The 18,218-nt window shown below is 38.8% G+C and overlaps 1 protein-coding gene across 1 annotated transcript in view; it reads left to right on the forward strand.

Moving 5' to 3' along the window:
• The first annotated feature begins 266 nt into the window (after nucleotides 1-266).
• Nucleotides 267-18,218, forward strand: part of ihha (Indian hedgehog signaling molecule a) — a 37,289-nt gene continuing 19,337 nt past the window's right edge. Inside the window, exons 1-2 of the mRNA XM_034023549.3 lie at nucleotides 267-1,111; nucleotides 17,195-17,456. Coding sequence (XP_033879440.3) covers nucleotides 812-1,111; nucleotides 17,195-17,456 — 562 coding nt within the window. The 5' untranslated portion in view covers nucleotides 267-811. The remainder of the gene's footprint in view (nucleotides 1,112-17,194; nucleotides 17,457-18,218) is intronic.

Raw genomic sequence — 18,218 nt, forward strand, 5'->3', positions numbered from 1 at the left:
TGACCATATAATTCATTGTTTCAAGTCAAAAAGCCGTTCGTGTGTTCTGTGGAAAGGAACTTCAGTAAGGACTCGGCATTGCTTTTTATTTTAAATAGCTGTCTACGTGGTGAGCTACATGGTAACGGGGCATCTTGTTGACATTGCCAGTCTGATAAGGATTACAATACCAGGGGGCGCTGACTGATTAAGGGAGGGTTATAGGTGGGCACATTTCGGACCCAGACCGGGAGAGGAGTGGTGGGTAATAAATGCGAGACACAGCCTGCCCCACAGTGACCCGATGGGAGGAGAGGTAGGCTGGGACAGAAAGGCAGGGCTGGCAGGGTGCGGTCTCAAGCGGCTCCTGTTCCCGGATCTGTTCAATTTCCATTTCAAGCTTGAGCCCTGCGCCACAGGGACGCATTCAGAGCCAACCAGAGCGCAAACCACTGCGAACACCCTCTGACCGCTGCCCAAAGACACAGAGTGGACATTGGTAGCGAGGAACCGGCTTTGAACCCATGTGCCAAAACAAACGGACTTCCCTATTTATTCCTACCCCTGTCCGCTGGTTGCAGATCGTACTTGACAGCTTCAGGGGGAGAGAGTAAGGACGCCACCTGCTCTTTAAAAGAAACCGGCACGACTGCGCTCTCGGGACTGGGACTCCTTTGCGCTTTGGGGATGGCGAGGGTTGAGGACCCCGCGATCCGATTTTAAGGGTCTCTCCTCCCCCTCCCCATACCCCGTGGGGGAGAAAAGGAGAAAAACGGGGAAACGGGGACCAGTTTCACCCTCCCGATCAATCGGAGCGCCCACCTGGGGTGGAATGAGGCTGCCTGTGCTGCTGGGGCTGTTCAGCGGCTGCGCCCTGATCCTTGTCCCGGCCTCCGAGGGCTGCGGGCCGGGCAGGGGATACGGCAAGAGACGGCACCCCAGGAAACTCACTCCACTCGCTTATAAGCAGTTCAGCCCCAACGTAGCAGAGAAAACTCTCGGCGCCAGCGGCAGGTACGAGGGTAAAATCACCAGGAATTCCGACCGGTTTAAAGAGCTAGCTCCAAACTACAATCCTGACATAATCTTCAAAGACGAGGAAAATACAGGTGCTGACCGACTAATGACCCAGGTAAGGCATGGACTATACTGGAATATGCTTTATTTTAGTGCCTTTTCATATTGCGACTGTACACTGTGGTTTAGTGAACGCTTGGAACGCCTATGTGCTGTTCTGTTGGTGCCTGCCCTTTGCCCACTTTGTTTAAACCAAGCGAACCTTATTGATTTAGTTTTATTGACTTTTTTTTTCTCCGTCCAGCCGAGATTACTGATTAGGGAACGTTATTTACACAGGTTTTTATAGTCACGCAACCAGTCATCACTATTGTGAACCCGTCACTGACAAATTACAGTCAAACAGATTTTTTCTTTTTAAATACGTACGTATCCAAGTAACTCTGTATCTAAATATTTGCGAAGTCTGAACAAAAAAAGTATTTAACACACCAAACAAACGTGTAATCTCCCCCTCTCTCTGTTACCCCGTTGGCTTGACTCCGGAATGAATGAATGAATGTAAAGCACGGAATAAGATTCGGAGCTGCAGCAATCCTATCTTGGGGAACCCCGCCCGCACCCCACTGTTTTATTTGCTGTTAAAAGCATTAGATTGGTGTAAATCGACATAGAAAAAAAACAAAAAAACATTGTAAGGTGATTTTCACAGGTGTTTTGAAGCTATTGTGTTGCTATTATATAACACGGACAAGTTACAAATCGATTCATATAAATACAGGTTTTCATTGGGTTAGCTATTATATCAAATTCAATATCATATATTCAGGGAATTCCAGTTTAAATGTCCTGTTTATAAAAAGTGAGGGATTCTCAGAAATTATAATGTAAAGATATTTTTTCTCTATGAATTTCAGTTAAATGAAGCTGGTTGTTACAGTTATGTGAAGTAAATGAGAGTGTACGAACCTACGGGTGTCTGTGTTTGTGTAGTGGTTACGACAAACCGCTCCTCTAGAATCCTGACGACCATGAAAGAAAAAATAACACCGTTTTAAAGCTTGATTTATGATCCCTCTGACGAGTTTGATTTTCCGAAGCAAAGCAGAAAATAGTGTATGTACAAAAAAAAAATCTAAACATTCTGCTGAATGCGGTACCTATGTCATTTCAATCAGCATAACGAGAGGCTGCGTGGAATGCAAGCGGCAAAAACAGGTGACAGAAACACTTGCTGTGAGGAAAGAAAAACGACTATTTCTGCTAACAGGTCTTCTTCAGGAAATGCCAGTGTGAAGAGGAAAGAAAAGTTCGTTGTATATATACATATATAATAGGATGGAACACTACACTACATTATAGAGGACAGACAGTCCAGAAAGTGAAATAAAACCGTGCATCCAACCTCCTGGCACGAGCTACTCTCTAATTTGAGTCCATAGGTATGCTTCAATATATATATATATATATATATATATATATATATATATATATATATATATATATATATATATATATTTGCTTACCATCTGATCGATCTACTGCATTATCTTCAGCTGAAGAATACATGCACAGTCAATGTGCTTATAACGACCACTTATAAGCACATTGACTTACAGGTACCATGTTATACAGGTGATTTATCTTAACAATATAGAGGCGTGTTTGCAAAATGTTGACTAAAGTCTTTCATATTGTTTTAAACATTAAAAAAAAATTGTTGTAGTCGAGGTTCTTGGGACCTGATATTTATGTTTTTTGGTTCTTGTTTTTGTTTCAATTAAAAATTCATTTTCTCCCTTCAAAAAATAAGAGTCAGTTAAAGAAAAGAAGTGTAGCATAGTAAAACCTCCGAACACCTGATTTCAATCCTAAACTCACTTTTTACTTTACATGTCCAGTACACCATGCAATTCTATACAATCCTTTTCATCTTTTTCCATTTGTTTACTTTAATTAGTGGAAGTGGATTTTATGTTAAAACAGTCTATAATAATGTTTGATTTTCCACTGAAATATTATTCTTTGCAATGTTTACTACATTCCAGGCTTATATCTACTCTGCCTTAATATAAACCAGCTATTGTTGGCTGGCCAGTTTGTTTGCATTGCCTAAGGCAATATTAAATCCAGGGATTCTGTATGTAAGCTTTGTTTTAGCTTGTGGAAGCATAACACATTTTACATTTCCGTCTTTTGTATAACAATAACAATTTACAAGAAACACCTAGAAAGCTGATACGTTCAACATGGGTTTGTGAGGTAACAACCTTTCTAAATATGAAAAAGAAAGAAACCAGCATGAGGCGCTGCACATTGAACACATCTGAAATGTTATACTAAAATATCACTCGTTGGTTTCTTTAAAAACTGAGTTTGATTACTAGATAGTTTTCAGTATAGAATTTTCCAGTCCTTGGGTAAACCGTAATAAAGTTAATCAAACTAAATAGGACTGGGGTGTGTTCTGATAAGGGAAAACGAGCCCACATGAAATGACTGTTTGGAGGTGACTGTAAAACAAAAGTGTAGAAAATAAAGATTTTCCTCTATTGCATTTAAAGAGGGCGCAGAAATAGCTGTACACCACTAATAGTCCCTAAGACCGCCCGACTTCAGCTATAAGGAGGCTTTTCAGTAGCCCCAGTGCTTGAAAAGACGCATGTTAGCAAGCCTGCTAAACAATGATCTAAGAAGAATTAGCAAGAGCAGGATAATACAAAACACACATTCTGGGATATTAAACAGTTAAGAAATGAAATACAGTGACATCTGGCTATTAAGGCCAGTCAGGGGACCAACAAAATGTTGCCTTAATAGGGGGCTGGCCTTACTACTGAAAGGACACAGCTGAAGCTTCTGTCAAAGATGTTTACAATGGTGTCTTAGTGTCTAATAGTTTTTCTATTAAATCCCTGTTACATCATGTGGAATCCAGGTTTTCAGAGGGTTAGGTACTTTAGAACACGTTGGTCTCTAGTGATGTAACAGTGGCTCATTTGGGATGGCCTTAATACTGACGATGGTTATTGCCCTCAATAGGCCTTCATTGTGAGGTGGCCTTAAGTGAGGCCTGTATTCTGAATGGTATAAAGAATCCCTTTAAGAGCGTTTTACTTTATAAAGGAGATTTCACAGCATGTCAATTTGATTTAAAAAGCTGCCTTATGTATTCCCTGGGACGGAAACAGAGACAAAGTAACTGGAGACCAACAGTTAATGAGAGTCCCACGGCAAAGCTTAACTGGGGAGTCACGGCTAACAAATCCTGTAGTCACTCAGCCACTAGATTGTGGAGTAGTATTCCTGATGAGATCACAACCTGACCGTCATACTATATTAAAAAAAGTACAAGTATGCAGAGGAATGTTTTGAAAGTGTTCACTTTCACTGTACTGACTCCTGTATGACACTATGTGAGTGTGCATGTCCTGTATGAAACTATGTGTGTATGTGTGTGTGTGCATGTCATGTATGAAACTGTGTGTGTGTGTCTTGTATGAAACTGTGTGTGTGTGTGTCCTGTATGAAACTGTGTGTTTGTGTGTGTGTGTGTGCATGTCCTGTATGAAACTGTGTGTGTGTGTGTCCTGTATGAAACTGTGTCTGTGTGTGTGTGTGTGTGTGTGTGTGTCCTGTATGAAACTGTGTGTGTGTCCTGTATGAAACTGTGTGTGTGTCCTGTATGAAACTGTCTGTCTGTGTGTGTGTGTGTGTGTGTGTGTGCATGTCCTGTATAAAACTGTGTGAGTGTGTGTGTCCTGTATGAAACCGTGTGTGTGTGTGTGTGCATGTCCTATATGAAACTGTGAGTGTGTGCATGTCCTGTATGAAACTGTGTGTGTGTCCTGTATGAAACTGTGTGTGTGTGTGTCCTGTATGAAACTGTGTGTGTGTGTGACTGTGTGCTTGTCATGTATGAAACTGTGTGTGTGTGTGTGTGTGTGTGTGTGTGTGTGTGTGCATGCATGTCCTGTATAAAACTGTGTGTGTGTGTGTGTATGCATGTCCTGTATGGGCACAGGTAGAAATCTTTGAGTAATCTTTCTCTTATATTTTGTCTGAACCGCTTATTTTTAAACAGATTTGAAAAACTACAAAAAATCATGTTTTGAGGCCATTTTTCTAAGAGGTATATCATTATTTTCACAGTATAATGCTAGATTGGAGATGTTAAGAACTATTTTTTAACTACTGCTATCTAAGTTGTTACTAGATTTTACTTCCTGTTATCTCATTGCACTTCAATTCAGACCTCTCACACTAAATTATTCTAAGTCAGTGTTGTCACACTGGGCCCTATATATAAAACTTTAATTATTATTAATGACTTCTTCAATATATCTTTGAAATGTAATACACTTCTAGACTGTTGATAATGGAGCGAAGAAAAGCCTAGAATCCAACTATTTATTTAATCAAGACTATAATTTAATCAAGTTATAAAAACCCAACTTTTAAATACCATTGTTCTTGTACAATCTTTGACATTACTGTGAGTACTGATACGAGGCACAAACTTGACTGTATTTAAAAAAAGTTAAAGTATGCATAGGAATGTTTTTGAAAGTGTTAATTTTCACTGTTTGCAAGGATATTGAATCTCTCACATACCACTACCTACATCTGTATCTTACACACACACACACATATCTACAGCTATTGACACAAGTTTTGCATCACCTTATAGAATTAACACATTTTGCTTCATAAAGTCGAATGAAACCTGTTGAATAATGTTATGTTAACATATTGAATTACATACCGCTTTGTAGTTTTCCATATACTTATAAAAATTGAAATCTAACATGAAATGCTGTACTACTATTATGGCTTCCGGCAGACTTTTGCAATATAATTTTGTAGGTTCTTTGATTATGTTAAATAAAAGATCAAAATGATGTTCGTATAGTTTTGTTTTTTAAATTATGTCTTAATCCTAAAATTCTATGTGATGCAAAACTTTTGGCCAGAGCTGTATGTGCTACTATTTATTCAGCTTTTAAAACTGAACTTTATTTTTTTGTACTCTTTCAATCCAACATATTTGTTTTAAACTAAATTATTTTAAAACTGTAATCTTCATCTAATTAGAGACAGAACAAGAAAGCATTAATAGTACTGTCAATATGCTGCAGGGGGCGTTTTTGACCGACGCACCCTGACAATACATTTTTAAAAATTCTTTTGAATGATAAACTTTTATTGTGCCGGGCAAATCTAGGTGGGGCAGGACATGTTGTCACATTGTCACAAAGAGAATTGTTCAGCAATTAGGGTTCTCCAGACAGGCTCCAAACAGCCTAAAGCCTGGTGAAGGCACATATTAAGAATACAACATATAATAACTCAATATTGGAGAAATAGGACCCCTCAGAATCATGGTAAATGTAAAAAATTATTTGAATTGATATTTGAAGCTATTTACTAATAAAACTGTCCAAACAAGACCACAGTTATTTGCCCTGATTTCAGTTTCAAGTGGCATGCGTGTTTTTTGTTTAAGAATCTATTTTTATGTTTTTTTTCTTTCTGATATTTTAGTTTAGCACGCATGCAAAGCATGGTTCAAGCCTTTGCAATGACCATTTCCGCCTGCCCACCGGTCCGATATAAACTTTGGGTTCAAGTTCTTTAATGTTAGAATGCAAAATCCAATCCCGCAACAGATAATGGATTTTCTATTCTTTTCTTTAAAAAATATATATTTGCATCATTATATGAATTAAGAGTAGCACAGGAACCCTTGGGCAATACTAGTGCAAATTACAGTAAAAGAAAAATATTATTTTACAAGATGAAAAAGAAATCTGACCAAGATGCAATATTCTATTACTGAAATGATACCCTTAGTTTTACTCTTAAAAGATTACCTTAGCAAATTTGCACTTCAATTTTTTTCCCATGCTTTTTCTGTGGTTATACTGTGTATTTACCATAGTTTGCTATGGGTTGCTATGTTTTCAAATATACTTCACCATACCTCTGTGGGGTCTACAATGTGTATCTATGCTTTACCATGCTTTCACATTGTTTTATTACACTTTTATATGCTTTTACTGTAACGAGAACATGATGGGAGACTACATGGGGGCTGATTCGTGAAAGTGATTTACAGCATAATCGTAAATCTCGAAAAACTACTCACTTCTAAATCTTTTGTAGTCATTTTTGTATTACTTTAGTATAAATACATGTTAATTGGGATTCATATGGTGTTTTTTTCTGACTTTATGTGAACAAAAAGACACAAATTCGCCCGTTTTCTCATTGGAAATAGGTAAATTTCAAAATATCACTCCTGGTCACAAAAGCAAAGTTTGTGGGGAATAATAGTCATTTTCTATACTTTTGAGGCATAAGCAATTAGGAAATAACACTTACTACCCAGGAACAAAAATTGTGTTACATAGTGTTATCGATACATTCAATTGTGTAAGAAACAAAACAGTAAATGGACAAAATTGAAGAAGATAACTAAAAAGAAAATAGCTTAAAAATACTAAAATGTTTGTATGGCAAGCTTGAAGTGACGCAGAACAAACTGTCCTCATTGAATAACCTGTTTAGTTAATTATAAGGCAAGTTTTAGTTGTCAGTATTTGTAATGGCCAAGCAAAGGGGTATAATAAAAAGGGTACACAGCTTGGGAACTTGATTTTCATGAAGACATTGTGAAAGACTTGGAAACAGTTGTCAGTGAATTTAATATGTTTCTTTTAGTATTTCTGAATGTTTTAATAATGTTTTTTACACAATTGAACAAAACTATGCATATTATCTGAATGATTATCTGAATAATCTTTTCCTTCTAACTGGAATCCCCGTTGACTGTCCAGCATAAAGACCAACATCTACCGTATGTTTTCTAAATACAAAATTATTTTTAAACTTAGCTATTGTCCCTACTGTATATGAAATAAATAAGGTATATTCGTCAAACATATTTTAGATAGCTGTATGTTTACAGTACCTATAGGAAGTATTCACCCCCGTTTCACAGTTTGATGAGTTACAACCTGAAATCTTGATGCATTTAAATGGGATTTTTTCCTTTGATTTACACAACCTACTCAACACTTTCAATGTGTGAAAAAATGGGGGGAGGGGTGTGAAAAAACAAATAAATTAAAAATAAAAACCTGAAAAGTCTTCATTAGATAAGTATTCACCCCTTTTGCTATGACACTCCTAAATAAGCTCAGGTGCAAGCAATTGCCTTCAGAATTCACACAATAAGTTAAATGGAGTCCATCTGTGTGCAATAAAAGTGGTTCACATGATTTCACATTAAATACATCTGTCTCTGTAAGGTCCCACAGTTGGGTAGTGCATTCAAATGAAGACCAAGGGGCTTTCAAAACAACTCTAGGATAAAGTTGTGGAAAGGCACAGATCAGGGGAGGGGTATAAAAAAGATTTCAAAGGCATTGAATATCCCTTGGAGCACAGTCGATCATTAAGAAGTGGAGGGTATACGGCACCACCCAGAATCTGCTTAGAGCAGACCGTCCTCCCAAACTGAGCAGCCGGGTAAGAAGGGCATTGGTCAGAGAAGCCAGCAAGAGGCTAATGACAACTCTGAAAGACCCACAGCATTCAATGGCTGAGATGGGAGAAACTGTCCATGTGTCAATAATAGTTGAGGTATTCCACAAATTGGGCCTGTAGGAACAGTGACAAGAAGGAAGCCATTTCTGAAGAAAAAAAAATTGAACTATTTCGCCTAAACGCAAAGCGTTATGTCTGGTGCAAACCCAACACAGCACATCACCCAGGTAACACCATCCCTATTGTGAAGCATGGTGGTGGCAGCATCATTATTATTATTTATTTCTTAGCAGACACCCTTATCCAGGGCAACTTACAATTGTTACAAGATATCACATTATTTTTAACATACAATTACCCATTTATACAGTTGGGTTTTTACTGGAGCAATCTAGGTAAAGTACCTTGCTTAAACAGCAGTGTCCTCCACTGGGGATTGAACCCACGACCCTCCGGTCAAGAGTCCAGAGCCCTAACTACTACTCCACACTGCTGCCCATCATGCTATGGGGATGCTTTTCATCGGCAGGGACTGGGAAGCTTGTCAGGGTAGAGGGCAAAATGGATGGAGCTAAATATAAGCAAATCCTTGAGGAAAACCTGCTTCAGTCTGCAAAAGACCTAAGATTGGGATGGAGATTCACCTTTCAGCAGGACAATGACCCCAATCACACAGCCAAAGTGACACTGGAGTGGCTTAAAAACAAGAAAGTGAATGTCCTAGAGTGGCCCAGTCAAAGCCCGGACTTGAATCCGATTGACAATCTGTGGCAAAACTTGAAGATTGCTGTCCACCAACCAATCCCATCCAACTTGACAGAGCTTGAACAATTTTGCCAAGAAGAATGGGCGAATATTACACTATCCAGATGTGCAAACCTGGTAGAGACTTACCCCAAAAGACTCACAGCTGTAATTGCTGCCAAACTTGGTTCTACCAAGTATTGACTCACGGGGGTGAATACTTATCTAACCAAGACATTTCAGTTTTTTTTTATTTTTCACAAACTGTTGTTTCACAATAAGAATTATCTTGCCTCTTCAAAGTGTTGAGTAGGTTGTGTAAATCAAAGGAAAAAAATCCCATTTAAATGCATCAAGATTTCAGGTTGTAACACAGCAAACTGTGAAAACATCCAAGGGGGGTGAATATTTCCTATAGGCACTGTATGTTGTTGAATGTATTTAAAATACACCGCAAATAAATATTGATACATCCGGGGTACATTCCTATAATGTCATGTGGGAGTAAAAATATTTTGACACATTTTTCTCTCGTTTCAAAGAGTTATTTATTCATCTTTATAATTGTAAATTGATTTTTTTTAAATGTATAACTGCTATTAAGGTTTGCCCAACTACAAAGAAGTTTTAGAGTTTTAGTTAAGTGTACCATTGCAAAAGAAAAGTTTCAGCAAAAAATCTTCCATGTACAAGTTTCCTTGAGTGTTTATTTTTCCCCTCCATTTTGATCTGACTTCCTTTAGTTTTAATGAAGTTGCTGTGCTTGAAGCATGACTGAGAGCTAGGTTTGTAATCTGTAACTGAAGGAGCACAAGATCACAGTCAGACCGTCTGTACAGTAAAGTTCATGAAGGCAGCACTAGTGTTCCACTATTGATTGGAATTATCAATGAATCCTTTCTATTTCAACAAACAAGTATCAATGGGGATAAACTAGATATTGATTATTCCCAACAATAATGTTTTCCATTTGAAATGAACCAAGACAAATGTTTACAAAATGGTTGATAGAGCATGTTTATTACTTGTGACAGCAGAAACATGATTGATACAATAATACCTGTACGCTTGTTAAGGGAACTGTCTGAACAAAACATAACGGCAATACAAACTTTTATTTAATGCAATTAACAATTAACAAGTCAGGCAGCTTGCACACAAAAACGATTAGCAAAAATCAGAAATCAGTTTAGTTCCAGTCGATCTGTCTGTCTTATCTGTCTGCATCTTACACTACATGGTAAACATGATAACTGTCTGTCTGTCTGCATCTTACATTACATGGTGAACATGATAACTGTCTGTCTGTCTGTCTGCATCTTACACTACATGCTCAACATGATAACTGTCTGTCTGTCTGTCTGTCTGCATCTTACACTACATGGTGAACATCATAACTATTATGTGATTATAAAGGCCCTCGGTATGTGTACCTGCACTGGGTTCCTTCATCTTGCTGTGGGAGTCGAGATTAAATCAATGGATTTCTGCTACGGTTTGTTCAGGATCACAGTGTGCGAGTGCACTACCTCCACTAATACAGAAGTTGATCCTGTAATATTCAAACTGACCAATTAAGCCACACTGAAAAAGGTACATTCTGTCCAGCACAGACACCTTTGGAGAATCTAATACCTTTAGAAATACTAAAATACGTTTAAATTCAATGACAAACATCAAAAAGATTTCTAAATGCAGCACTCTTGATAGTTATGGATTAATCTAATACTGCGGACCAACATGGAGGAAGGGGCTGCTTGTGGAGTTGTGAGGCAGCAGTACAAAGAACTATGGGTCTAATTAAAGGCTTTTAAAGGAGAGCTAAGCAATGCTTTAAAGTAAAAACAATCGACCTCTTATTCGGGTTATTAACATTTAAAGGAATACTATCTGCATTGTTGGCAATATTTAATTTATAATGTCTAAAGTCTTATAATGTGGATTTTGTAAAATGTTCTATTGCTGTTTCTTCTAAGATCATTATTTACCAGCCTTAACACAAGGGTCATTTTGCACAAAGGTGTTTTTAAATGCATGTCTTCCTCAGAGAAACCTATTTTATAAAATTAAGGGTGTGCTTGTCTGACCTCTATTTACACCTTTCAAGCCTTACCTCACAGACTGCAAGAAGCCACTCTCAACTATGTATTATCAGACAAAAAAAGAGTTTTCAATTCATTTTAAAAGCTTTTTTTTTTTTGTAACAGCAAAAACAAAAAAGTGAAGTATTCAGTATTGTGTTTACTTGTTTATCATTTGTTCTCATTTGTTTAGTTTAGTCTGTTTCTGGCAGTGCGTTCAGGAAGTCAACAGACAAATATTCCACTTTTAAAATGTTTTAATGTAGGTGTGCTTTTAAACATGCTTAGAATGGTAACATTTTGATCAGGCTGCACGAGAGACCACTCAATAGGGAGGTGCTGTATTTAGACTCACTAGGCCATATTTTCAAAGAGTTTACTCGAGTCTTTAATTAACTCATTTTTTTTACAGGCAAAGAACACCTACTGACTATAAAACTCGTGGCAGACATCTAAGTAATGTAATTGAAGGTCTTTTAATCATAGTTTGTTTTTCAGTTTTGCACATTACTGCTGAATTTTCATCCTTCAAAAATTTCATTAAACAATAGAGGAAACTACGACTCACTGATATTGAGATTCATTAAACGAGCCCCTTTGTGTTACAAGTACAGGCGCTGTATGACAGACCCATCAAATACTTTGTTGAAAGGGTTACAGCTACTGAAATTATTCCATAAATCTTATTTGTGAACTTCAGTTTCACACGTGTTGTGTGCAGGGGGAGTCATACAGTTAAAGTAGCGCAGGGGTCCATGAACTGCACGTGCAAAATCTACATAGCGAATGGAAGTAGATCTGAGATGTCTATACCCTTATTGTGTGAGTAATCACACAAACAGAAGATAAGCCCTGTAATTCCCCAGCATTAACCAGCGTGCATATAAAATCTGGGTTAATGACTTTATATGAACGATTACTATTAAATGCCAGTCAAAGATCATTAAGTAAGACTGTGTAGCTTCAAATGTCATTTAAATTGCTTTTTAACATTTCCCTCCTCACTGTTTTATGATGCAATCATTCTTGTTTCTGTTGCTTCTATAATGAGGTATTATTCTGCCTTTATTTGGCTTTTAGCTGCTTTGAGCTTGTCTGGAGAATCCTAAATGCTGGGCACTGAACAGCCTTCCTCATTCCATTCAACCTTTCCTTTTCCATCCCTCCTACTGTATATACAGTGCCTTGCATAAGTATTCACCCCCCTTGGACTTTTCCACATTTTGTAGTGTTACAACCTGGAATTAAAATGGATTTAATTGGGATTTTTACCATTTGATTTAAACAACATACTTAACACTTTGAAGGTGCAAAATATTTTTTTATTGTGACACAAAATTTAATTTTTAGTTTGAGGAGGTCAATGGTTACAAAGAGCGCTGGTCTGCAGTGGAAGGTAGAGGGTTTGAGGAGCTCAGTGGTTACAGAAAGCTCTGGGCTGCAATTTGGAGGCTAGGGGCTTTGAGAAGCTACTCGCCCATAGTCACACAGAAAGTAAGTGGTTGAGCTGAGACCCAAACTCTTAGGTCCAACCACTAGACCAGACTGCTTCTAGGGTTATCCCTAAGGACACTATAATTACAGGGTTGGCCATACATATACAGACAGACAGATACAAAATATATGTTCTTTGTTGTTTTTTCAGTTTATTCAGGATGTATACACCTCAGTACTTTCATAATACTGTACATTGATCAAATAACAATTCCAGGCAGTTGTCTTCTGGTGAACTAGCTAATATAATTCAAGATCCATTATCACAGAGAGACTTAATGCAATGCCTATGATATGTTTAGAATAAGCACTACACAGCAACTGCTATCTTGCTCTGACATGGAAGCCTGAAAAGTCAACCTATGTTTATGGGTACTTCCTACCAGCTGTTTCAGTATTTCTTAATCCACATTCATATATATTTGGAAGAAAGCCCTCTGTCATTCGCTGATTCATTACATAATTTATCTCAGGCAACATAAAGTACCCCATTACCAATCTTTTATTCTGCCTTTGGTCAATATTATGATAAAGCATCACCAGTCTTTATTTCTATAATTTAAGCCTCTCTCACTATGCTCATATTGGTCACCTTTTGTCTTTATACACAACAATACATGACATTGACATTCAGTGCTAGTGGCTTTCAGTAAGCCATTTCCAATACTTTCCATCTCCACCCCCTTGCGGACTCTGGTTTTTGCTCTTTATCACACTGTGAAGATGCTATGATGGTTTGAATGTTTTACTTAGGCCTACATGTAAATTGTTCAGATTTATTTTTTTTGTATAAACGTGTATTTTCAGTAAAAATGAAATGGAAGCTGAGTAAAAGTAAGTTTGGAACAGAAGGTAGAAATAGTAGGGACATATAATGATTCAGGACCAATGGTGTGCTAAGACCAAGTCTCACACTTTTCTTCTATTCTTAAGTAAGTGTCCTCCTGAATTCAGGAGTGTTATCTCTTAGCTTGAACAGATGAGAAGGGGCAGTCAGTCCTGCTGAAAAGTCAATCTGGTAGCAACACTCCATCGAAGATTTCCTCTTGGTAGTATTTTGAGTTGCACCTTTTATAAACACATTCGAGGTAACTCTTTCCAGAGGCCAAGATCTGTACTTCCATTTCTGGTCTACTATGTACAATAGTCCCTCTCAGTACTACAACCTCAAAGCTGCATTTATTTGCCTTTGCTTAAGCCAGGACGTGCTATTGATATGGAGATGGTATATAATTTTCACGTTTTCCTTTCTGTGAGGCCCTATTTTCTCCACTGGCCTATTGACCACAAGGCAAACAAAGACTCCTTAGTATGGAATGTAAACATGCACAACTCCAGGCAGTTTAGTATATCTGGAAGACACACTGTGGGTAAATAGATGTTGGTGTATGGAGAAGCTGCTCATTAAAAAGTGAAGGTTGAGTCATTGCCTTTAGAACTTGATAAAGCTTTACAGAGACTGGGCCACTGGCAGTGATGTGGTAGTGCAATGCAAACACTGGACAAGCAGTGCGATTGACTACCCCTTCACAGACACTGGCCACTTAGCAATGTTGGCTGTACTAAAAAAAGCAATGGTTATACCTTGGATTTGTTATGTAAATATACCATAGTAATGCAGTGTACTATACTGTATCTGAAAAAGCAACAGACCTATACTTAAAGGCGTAGTTCCTAAAATAAGTAAAGCAGGATGACATACCATTAGTTCCAGCAACAAAAACTTGAAGTGCAGCCCGACATAGATGCCAAATCTGGTATATTCACTTGTACCTTTAAAGACTTTTAAAAGTGAACAATGTATTTTAAACCTTTAACACTAATGAAGACATTGGGCAAACATTTGTTTAAGGGATATGTTATAGAATCTACATTTTCTTAATGTACTGTATAATATTTTATTATACGTGTTCTGTATGGCTCTCTTTTGTTGTTTTCTGCTTATGTGCCATGCTTAGTCCTGTCTCCTCAACACCGATTGTGGGAAATTGAAGTAAGAAAGCATACTAGCATTGCACTGTGCAATGAACACTGTAACACTGATATGCTTTCCCACCTCACTTACCAGGAAAAGCATTTTAGTCCTGAAAATAGAAAGCCTGGCAAATCATAATCTGAGTAGAAACAACAGAGAATCATATCTATAACACATAAAAATATATCAACAAGAAAAGAAAAAAATATATTATTTTTATTATGGATTAGATAACTAAATTAGTCCAACTTTCTATGACGCCATATCAGAATCTTAATAGATTAATACTTATTTCAAATTAGCCCCCCTATGTTGGTATGTTTGAATGGCCAAAGACTCTGCACATTTCTTCTTAAATGTTACTGATTGTATATTTAGTGAAAGCTGAGGTACCATTTAGTAAAATGGTACCAACATACTCCATGAGACTGGAGACCCCTCCCACACACTCACGCTATGCCACCTAATCCCAAACTTCTACTGAGATGGAATGATTCAGTTGAAACTTCCTAAGCTTTGTATTTGTATTCTGGAAGGCAGCCACAGATCAGAGCTAGCTGTCTGTCTGCATGAAGATGTTTTCCCCACAGCAGACTGTTTACCTTTAAATATGCATCATCTTTTTATTTTATATCTGTGCCAGTCAAGAGATTGAGATCGTTAGCGGTGTCTGCTCCTGTCTACGTTAGTCATCCACTGGCTCGCGAGGCCAAACATCCAATCAATTATTTAGTGCAAGTGTGTGTTTATTGCAGTGGCAAGGCCAGGGTTGAGAGACCAGTAATGCGGTCCCTGGCAGTCAGTTTACTCTAATGAGTATCTGGCCTCTTTCCGTATTGTACTGTGGGATCTAATGGTTTCTCAAATGTGAATATCTTTCATGGCTGCTGCTGAGCTTCAGATATAGTTAAGATTTATGACAGCGAGCAAGAGGGCTGCAGTGAAGTGGTACTTTATTTTACTGTAACACTGCATTAATTATTCAGAGGTTCCCTACGCTCTTGTGTTGTCCACCAGATGGTTATTGTTGAAGATGTTTATTCTAGGCCGCTCTTTGAAGATAGGGGCTTGTTTACAGACAGGCCCTTCGCTGGGGTCGGGAAGCTATGACATTTGTACAGGGCAGCCCCTTTGAACTTCCAAAAGTGTTTATAAAGAGACTCCTGTCTCCATGATAGGTTAGGGAAGTGGAGATAGTGATCTGGGGGTATCCCTTTTGAACCAACCTTGCTCATTTATAAAGGGGCCTGCAGCCTGGGGAAATGGAGATATGTATACAAGGGAGCCCATTTGAGCTGGCATCCATGTTTACAACAGGGTGGGGAAGTGAAGATATTTACACAGCATAGACCTCTGGCCACACGTAAGAGGTGCTGCTCCTAGACTGAGGTGGGACAATGAAGATATTTATAAAGTTGACTGAGTAAAATAACAAAACACAACCAGATAGAAATGCGGAAAGTGGGAACAGTGCTTTAGGTGTTTATATATTACATAAAAACCCATGGGGGTGAGATAGAAATGTTCCAGGTTTCGGGTGCCATTGTGAATGGTGAGTGCTAGCTCAAGTAGTTTATCTGTGTTACCGTAACCTCGAGATGAAGTGACAGTATTATGTGTACAGTTTTGGTGTACATTTTTTGTAATACAGTATATAGTATAACAGAGAATTAATAAAGTTTATTTTTAACAGTTAATTATAACTCTCAAATGATACAGTATTTCTAGATGTATAAAACATGACAAATAAACAGAAGTATGCAGGGTAAAAAAGCAATTTAAGTGACAGTTTAGATTGCTTAAAGATGCTTTAGGTTGGTAAGCTAATGGGGGTCAGCACACATGTGGCCCTGTCTTTCTGTCCTCTCTGACCCTGTGTCTCTGTCTGTCCCTGTCTCATTGTCGTCTCTCCCTGTTTTTCTGTGTATCCTCTGTCTCTTTGTCCTTTCTAACCCTATCGCTGTCTATACACTGTCTCTCTGTCCTTTAACCCTGTCTTGCTGCCCAATCTAACCCCTGTCTCTCCATTCTCTCTATCCCTGTCTCTCGCTCTGTCTGTCCCCTGTCTCTTACCCTGTCTCCATATGTCCCTTGTCTCTCTATCTTCTCTAACCCTGTCTCTCGCTCTGTCCCCCTGTCTCTGGGTCCACTGTCTCTCCATCCTTCATATCTATGTCTCTATCCTCTCTAACCCTGTCTCTCTCTCTCTGTCCCCCTGTCTCTGTCTGTCTCTGTCTCTCTATTCTCTCTAACCCTGTCTCTGTGTGTCCCCTGTCTCTCTATCCTCTCTAACCCTGTCTCCCTCTCTGTCCCCTGTCTCTCTAACCTCTCTAACCCGGTCTCCTCTCTGTAGCGCTGCAAGGACAAATTGAACTCGCTGGCGATCTCGGTGATGAACCAGTGGCCCGGAGTGAAGCTACGGGTGACGGAGGGCTGGGACGAGGACGGACACCACTCCGAGGAGTCTCTCCACTATGAGGGACGCGCTGTGGACATCACCACCTCCGACCGCGATCGCAGCAAGTATGGCATGCTGGCCAGGCTGGCTGTGGAGGCCGGCTTCGATTGGGTGTACTATGAGTCCAAGGCACATGTGCACTGCTCCGTGAAGTCAGGTACAGGGGGCGGGGCATGGGAGCGGGTGTGGGGGTGGAGGGGGGCACATACTAATGCAATAGGCAAGGACTGCTCTGTGAAGTCAGGTACAGGGGGCGGGGCATGGGAGAGGGTGTGGTGGGTACATACTAATGCACAAGGCAGGAGAGCTCACAAACCGATTATGAGCGCTCCACAGAAACCAGGTGAGGGTCATTGGTGTTGACTGGGCTAATTTACCATTCAAAGTGAAACAAGTGAAGAAACGACTGCTTGGGTTTGTGTGGATTGCTGATCTCCACAGCGTCTAAGAAAAGCAGCAATTAGCACAAATCCAAACAGCTTTCTTAACGTGTTTCACTTTTAATGGTAAATCTGCCCAGTCAACACCAATGAACCTCGCCCTGATTGTCAGTACCCGATTTCTGTGGAGAGCTCAATACGAATAATCAAATAATCAGTGTGTGCAGCTCTACGAGGCACGCGGTGTCCAGCCGTAAGACTACACAGTTTTTATTAACAATTGTATGTCAATGGCCTGATAAATCACAAGCTGATGGACTAAAAGCTAGTGAGATCCTGGGACAACATAAACAAATAATATCCTTACACCAAATGGAGACAGAAACAAATCAACATTTGAAAAATGTTCACGAAAAAGCTAAATTTTGTTAGACGTTTTTTTTTCTTATGCTTGTTTGTGTTTAAACATGCTTGTTGTGTGTATTATACCTTACCGTTGCTGAACTTCTATTGAACTAATTTTTAACTTAACATTTATT

The sequence above is a fragment of the Acipenser ruthenus genome, chromosome 10 (assembly GCF_902713425.1).
Source record: "Acipenser ruthenus chromosome 10, fAciRut3.2 maternal haplotype, whole genome shotgun sequence".
NCBI lineage: Eukaryota > Metazoa > Chordata > Actinopteri > Acipenseriformes > Acipenseridae > Acipenser > Acipenser ruthenus.